This window comes from Lepisma saccharinum, chromosome 10, assembly GCF_977018435.1.
Source record: "Lepisma saccharinum chromosome 10, izLepSacc3.1, whole genome shotgun sequence".
Taxonomy (NCBI): domain Eukaryota; kingdom Metazoa; phylum Arthropoda; class Insecta; order Zygentoma; family Lepismatidae; genus Lepisma; species Lepisma saccharinum.
The window spans coordinates 25,436,420-25,443,364 of record NC_139238.1 but is presented as its reverse complement, the minus strand read 5'-3'; the positions used below and the strand labels follow the sequence as shown (position 1 = coordinate 25,443,364).

Genomic DNA, 6,945 nt, shown 5'->3' with positions numbered 1-6,945 from the left:
CATGTATTTTTTTATGTCAACAATGACCATTAACTAAATAAAGTTCTTGGTTCGTTGTAAGCTGCTAATGTAGATAAATGCTAGGCCAACAAGAATACACAATCACCAGTCCGCCTTCCCATTGTTTACGCGGGCGGCACGTTTGAATTTCTGAATTCGAATTACAATAAGGTAAGAACAGCGAGACAATCCAGATGTGAATTATCGTGCACGTGCATAGATTTTGAGAGCGGTATAGGCGCATTTCTGATAAATCTTTACAGTGTAGTTTGGGATCCGTCGATATGTCTAAACAATCTAAGCGGCCGCAAAGTTCAATTTTGCCTTGTTTTTTTTTTTTTTTGGCAAAAAGTCGCGTAGTGAATCTCGCGAGAATTGTGAAAAATCCTTGCTTTGTCGCAGTGTGCCGACATTATTGCGAAAGTTCTTCGCATCCTCTTGTGAACTCTCAAGGGATGCTGAATCTACACCCACATCATTAAATACGTAATGTTGAAGAAGTGCTTTGTGAATCACCTAGAAGTGATAAATGTGTTGGAATGTATTTAACCCTTAGTACGCCGCGCGGTGTGACGAAAGTAAGCCCAGTGTCGCCGAGGCTTTGAGCGGGAAATTTGAATTTGTATACATAATGGAGAAAAATCGTAATAACTCTGGCACTATGGGACCAATCTACTTCGGATAACTTTTGTTTTGCAGGCAATACATCGGTGCATGCAACCATGTAAAATTTGGATGCCCCAACCATGGGGGGGTTACGGGCGGGGGCTGCATCCCCCGAATTTCAATGAAAAAAACATAAAAATGTGGAGTTTGCCCCCTCTTCTCCAGCTATTTTGGGGAGAAAACCGGAACTTTTGTTTTTTTTAAAGAATGGACCTTCCGCAACAGAATGAAACTTGATTCATGTTCGTGGGTGCAATACAATTTGAATAATAAGGCAAAATGTAAAACTCTAGCGAATTTTAGCCAATTTGCATATTATTCATAAAATTGTTATAACTGACACTATGGGACCAATCTACTTCGGATAACTTTTGTTTTGCAGGCAGAACATCAGTGCATGCAACCATGTAAAATTTGGATGCCCCAAACATGGGGGGGGGGTTACGGGCAGGGGCTGCATCCCCCGAATTTCAATGAAAAAATCATAAAAATGTGGAGTTTGCCCCCTCTTCTCCAGCTACTTTGGGGAGAAAACCCGAACTTTTGCTTTTTTCGTTCGCACTTGCATCTTGTGTAGCTACTGTGAATCTATTTCTCCCTTTTGACTCGGCTCTTTGTGGAAATATGTCCGGAAGGAAACGATTGTGCGTTACGGAAATCGATGAGCTGTTATATGATACGAAGTGTTTATGGTGAGGCCTTTGTTAGTCCTAACAGAGGAGGGAAGGGAGCCTTTGCAATCGTTTGTTTTGTCTATACTTCTGGATAGACGCACGCTTTAGGCTACGGCCAGACGAGCGATATTTACTGCCAGAATTCTGCCGTAAATGTAGCTGAAGAAATGCACCCTTAGGTCGTAAATGGGAGTGGCCAGAAGCAGCAGTAATTGTAGCCAGTTTGGCGCGTCTTCAAGGTCGTGTCGCGAAGGAATGCGCCGGGACCCATTTTTTCCGCAGTATTTGCAGCGTGAGCGTGGCCACGCGTAGCGATATTTGTAGCTGCCACATTTACTGCGGTAATTTAACTGTCGAACTGTACAACTATGGATTATATTGACAGTGAACATGTAATAATTGAAGTCCAAAAGTATCCCTGTTTGTTTGACACGAATTGTGAGGACTACAAGAACAGAAACATGAAGATAGTTGCGTGGATGAAAGTGACAATGGATGTAGTTGGTGAGAAGTGGGGAGATATGACCTCTGAAGAAAGAAACGACATAGGTAAGTACTTGAAACGAATCAAAATGTATTGAAAATACAAAGTACATAGTTATTATTTTTTACACTATTACGTCAATTAGCAGGTTAGGATTTTTGTTTACTACAAACATTGCAATGAACAAGACGAAATGAAATGATATTGATAGTAAATGAAAACAGTATAATGTATTACTATGCTCATAAGTGGGTTAAACGAAAGTAAATAATTACAGCCAATGCCAATGGTGTGTTCCATGCAGGGGTGGGGGAGCATAGTATAGAAAAAGTTTTGAACATTTTGAGAACAGCTTTACAAGCAATCGTTTTGCCAGGGAAGTGATCCTTGATCAGAACAAAAATAGGTAGTGAAAGCATCTCTCATCCGAACACCACTTTTATTTCCTCTTGTTCCCTGAGCAGGTATACTCTCTAGTGGACATGAAAGTGTATCCTCAAAGTTGTACCCATCTCTCTTCCTAACAAAATTGTGTAGTACACAGCATGCTTTGATAATACAATCGGCAGACTCCGGACTAACATCAATGGGGCGATGGAACAGCCGCCATTTATTTGCTAATATGCCAAATGCACATTCAACAAATCTTCTTGCTCTGGTAAGTCGATAATTGAATATCTTCTTTTCAGGTGTTAGGTTTTTGTTAGGATATGGCCTCAGCAAACTTGAGCAGAGTGCGAAGGCCTCATCAGCTACAAACACATATGGAATTGGATCACCTGCATGTTCACTTGAAAATGTCTTGGGCTCTGGTAAAGATAATGTGTTAGAATAGATTTGTTCCCCCAAATCTGTAGCCTTTAATACATTTGAATCACTTTCTTTTCCATAAGCTCCAACATTTATGTACGTGAAGCAATACTCAGAATCAGCTACTGCCATTAGTACTATGGAGAAAAACTTCTTGTAATTGAAGAACTCGCTCCCACTGTTCCAGGGTTTAATAACCCTGATGTGTTTGCCGTCAATAGCGCCAACACAATGCGGAAAATTAGCTCTGCTTTCGAACTTGTGGTTAATCTGAAGCCAGTCCTCCACAGACGGTTGTTTCATGTATTCAGCATGAAGACCATGCCATATGGCCACACAGGTTTCTCTGACAATGTCAGCAATTGTGGCACGACCAATTAAAAAATCGAAATGCAATGTCCGGAAAGAGCATCCAGAACCCAGGTATCTGAAAAAAAGCAGGAAGTGATCTTAAATATAGAATAATTTAATTGTAAAAACAAATGTGTAAGTACCATCTAGTTGATGTCCTGTGATTTAAACTGAGATGAGTATGTTCGTTGTGTTTACAGAGTTGCTTTCAGTTACAATTATGCATAAATTGTTTTCAGACACTGTCATGTGGTATATTGTAGCTATAACCATCTCAAAGCTAGTGGCGATTTTATTAGGTTAACGCAATATAAAATACATGTTCAAACTAAAATCCAAATAGCTTTGTTATTGTACTTTCGCCACATGCCAACTGTAGAAACTAGTGATTTGAGAAGCGTTTTCAAAGACATGACTGATCATTTACAGGTTTAATTGTTTATTTAGTTACGTACACAGGAGACGCCACTAGTTTTGAAATGTTTGTACCTTTAAAGTTACATTTGTGACATAGCATTTTGCTTGTAACAATTGTGTGAACAGAGTTCGAATTTTCCCCATGAATGTTATGATTAATTTAGGTAAGGAGGTTCAAAAACGTTGAAAAAGCTTGAAAGATGCATTTACAAGATCTGTGAAATCACAAGATGGACGTAGTGGCAGTGGTGCGACTACATGGAAACCTTACGTTTACCACAAACAAATGTGTTTTCTTCTTCCGACTTTGCAATCTAGGCAGTAAGTACTACCTTATTTAATTACTACACTAAACTGTTGTTGGACATAGATTTTGTTTCACATTCCAGTACATTAATATATAAATTTCAAATCAGCAGTTTGCGTTTGTTTCCTTGAAGCATGGGCGTATATATAGTTCACGTAAGGGGGGGAGTTAACTTTTGGTATGATTAGGGTTGCTATATTTCATATGTGAAAATCAGAGACGCAGCTGATCTGAAACTTGTTGAGAGCGGGGGGATGGGGTGGAGGTTCTGGACCTAACAAAGTTGTATGTATGTACAGTCACGGACACTGCTGGGTTGTAACGATCCTATTGAAGAAGCACTGAAGCAAGCCCTCCATGTCTGACCATCATGCGCCGTGTGACTAGACAACCCAACCAACATTGCAATTTTTCGGCTTGTATGCCAGTCACGAGTATACATCTCTGTAAATTGAGCAGTGATGCTAAAGAAAAATACGAGATGAAGATTGTCGGAAGTAATGTCTCGTGTTCACGACATGGAATAATACTCGGTCCACGTTACGTTCCTTTATTTAATGTTGTTTGGGAACGAACCTGATGGACTGGGTTTATATTTTCACTCCTTGCATTACACTGCATTATCGATGATGGGAATGAGTGATGATATGATGAAATTGATGACTGGACACTTATGCCCCGCCTGTCTCTTGATCTGTTCTTCTGTATTATGCTTTTGTAACATGAATGTTTTTCTTTTCAATATTGTTCTGCAGGACGTCCGGAAACATGGATCAAACTGATGACCAAATTGACCACAGAACAGAGGAAGAACTCTCGCAGACCAATACCAGCAATGCCACCTCTTCGACGGAACACTTTAAAGCTGTACCTGCCAAACGAAAGAGGAGATCTGGAGATTCATTTGAGAGGGAATTGTTGGACGTTCTTGGAAAAAACTGGCCCGACCCACATGACAATGATCCTGACAAAATGTTTCTATTATCATTGCTACCAACTGTGAAAACACTACATCCTTCAGATAAATTAGAATTTCAGATAAAGGTCATGCAGTTGCTCAAGTCTTACGATGATGCTGCTGAACGCAGGGGTTCATTTCAAGCAGTTTCCCCTACAAATTTGCTTCCCCAAACTTCATGCACATCATCATCATCCAGAACTACCGTTGAATCAGATGTTGAATCAGAGTCAGTGTTATCTTTCTTTGATTTGTAGAGAACATTTTATCTTGTTATGTTCTAGTTTTATCAATGTCTGTGTAGTATGTATTACCTTTTTACTTTCAGTAATATTAAACTAAACTTACCGTAATGTAACTGCGAGTTTCTCTTCCACACTTATGCAGTCCCTCATAACTGTACCTTCTCTTTTCAGGCTACCACTCACAGTTGCAAGTAGAAGTTCAAAGGAGCTTGTAAACATTCTATAATATTCAAAAAACTTATCTGGATAGTCTTTCAGTTTCCTATGAAGAAGCACAAACTTTCCTTTGTACGATCTTTCACTAATAATAGGATGAATCCACCACTGTCTCTTACGCTTTTGCCGACGACGACGAATCAGAAGCAAGCACAGAGCTGCTTTCGACTGGCAATTCATTGTTACATGCCACTATGAATGGAGCAATTTCTTTCAGCAAACTCAAGACACGTTTTGAACACAATGCTTTTCGTAGTCTCTGGCCGGGGCAGAAATTTTGTTGCTATATTTAACGCAGAGTAGAGCGACATTTACAGCTACCGTGTGACCACCCACTTGCGATAATTGTAGTTGCGACATTTACGGCAGAATTCTGGCAGTAAATATCGCTCGTCTGGCCGTAGCCTTAGACTCATGCTTCTGGCTATTGTCAAGCTTCATTGCATTTCTAACAATGAGGCGACAGAAAGCTGACGCCGCCAAACCTCATCCAATCCCCTCTCTCCTTGCCCCCCCCCCCCGGCCACTACTTCAACTGGATCACCAGGTCTAAACCCAAAGAAGAATGTGTGCCTTATCAGTACTAAATCACAGCGTTGGAAGCTTGGAGGAAAACAGCATCGTAAATACCAAGCATTTATTGTGTCAACTGAAGAGCGAACACGTGTTTGGGTGAGCCCAAACACCTGACATATTCCGAGAAAGGAGGGGGGGATTTGGAATTTTCGAAACACGATTGCAAAACATGTTCCCGAACGAACTGTCAGTGTTTCAACCTCAATATACAAATATAAGTGTGGCAAACCCTCGATAATTGTATCTAAAGCTGTTTGTAACATATGTGTTACAGCGGCTACAAGGGACATACTTTTTTTGTAACATATGTGTTACGGCGGCGAACTAAGGGTTAAACTTACTTTTGAACGCAAGGATAAAACTCAGTGGAATTTAGCAAATGTATTCTACCGGTACATCGCGCCTCATCATCATCCTTGGTGAGTTCCATAGGTAAAGGCAATGTAAATTTCCCCGTGCATATAGGACCGTGCCATGAAGGCACATGTAGTGGTGTGGTGGAGCCCTACACATTCTCGATCTCGGCCATTTTGGGGATGATATGATCAGCACCATGCTCCGGCAGACTTTATCCCCCAGGATTGCTCTCGGGTACCCATTGATATGAGGCTGGATGCGGGGACAGGGCTGGTAAAATTCCAACTAATTCCGGGAATCGAATCCGTATCTCCCGCGAGGTTTTCAGTCTAAACCATCGCGGCTCCTTGGATGAGTTTCATATTTTGATTATTTCAATTAATTTATTACATTTGCTTGTTTTTATGGATTTTCTTCACACTTAAAATGTCACACTTATCACATACAAATAACCGTTGACTAGACAATTATTTCGTAACAAAGAAACAAAAAAATGATCCTAGAATTTGTTAACAATCGAATGATCTCTACTACTTAATAACAGTCGTGATATTAGTAGTAACAACAGCTGCATTAGTAGTCTATTAATAGTAGTAATTAAACTACTTAATTAATTACATGTATTATTAATTAATTAATTGAGTATTATTAATTAATTAAAGTATAATAAAACAATGGTAATGTGAATTTGGAAAAAGTTTTAGAAATAACGCCCTTGATGAAATCCTGCGTCTCAAGTTTAGTTGTTCCAAACTACAATATCGCCACCGTTTTATGGGTCTCGCTTATCGCACAACACTTGAGCAACCTTGTGTTCTGACGTCACGGGAGAAAGCTTTTTAATTTTAGGCCAAATGCAGTGCCGGATCTAAAAGCCGCAAAAC

General features: G+C 40.0%; 1 protein-coding gene across 1 annotated transcript; it reads left to right on the top strand.

The window, feature by feature from the left end:
- The first annotated feature begins 1,708 nt into the window (after positions 1-1,708).
- LOC145994028 (uncharacterized) lies at positions 1,709-4,924 on the top strand. The gene is made up of 3 exons (XM_083130109.1): positions 1,709-1,889; positions 2,514-2,649; positions 4,465-4,924. Exons 1-3 carry the CDS (start codon positions 1,709-1,711, stop codon positions 4,922-4,924), a joined length of 777 nt encoding a protein of 258 aa, XP_082986235.1.
- The last annotated feature ends 2,021 nt before the right edge of the window (positions 4,925-6,945 follow it).

Excerpts from the sequence above, each read along its gene's own strand:
- LOC145994028 (XM_083130109.1), top strand. The coding sequence starts at position 1,709 with ATGGATTATATTGACAGTGAACATGTAATAATTGAAGTCCAAAAGTAT. Across the intron at positions 1,890-2,513 it reads TGAAGAAAGAAACGACATAG|GTGTTAGGTTTTTGTTAGGA; the intron begins GTAAGTACTTGA and ends TCTTCTTTTCAG. Across the intron at positions 2,650-4,464 it reads GGCTCTGGTAAAGATAATGT|GACGTCCGGAAACATGGATC; the intron begins GTTAGAATAGAT and ends ATTGTTCTGCAG.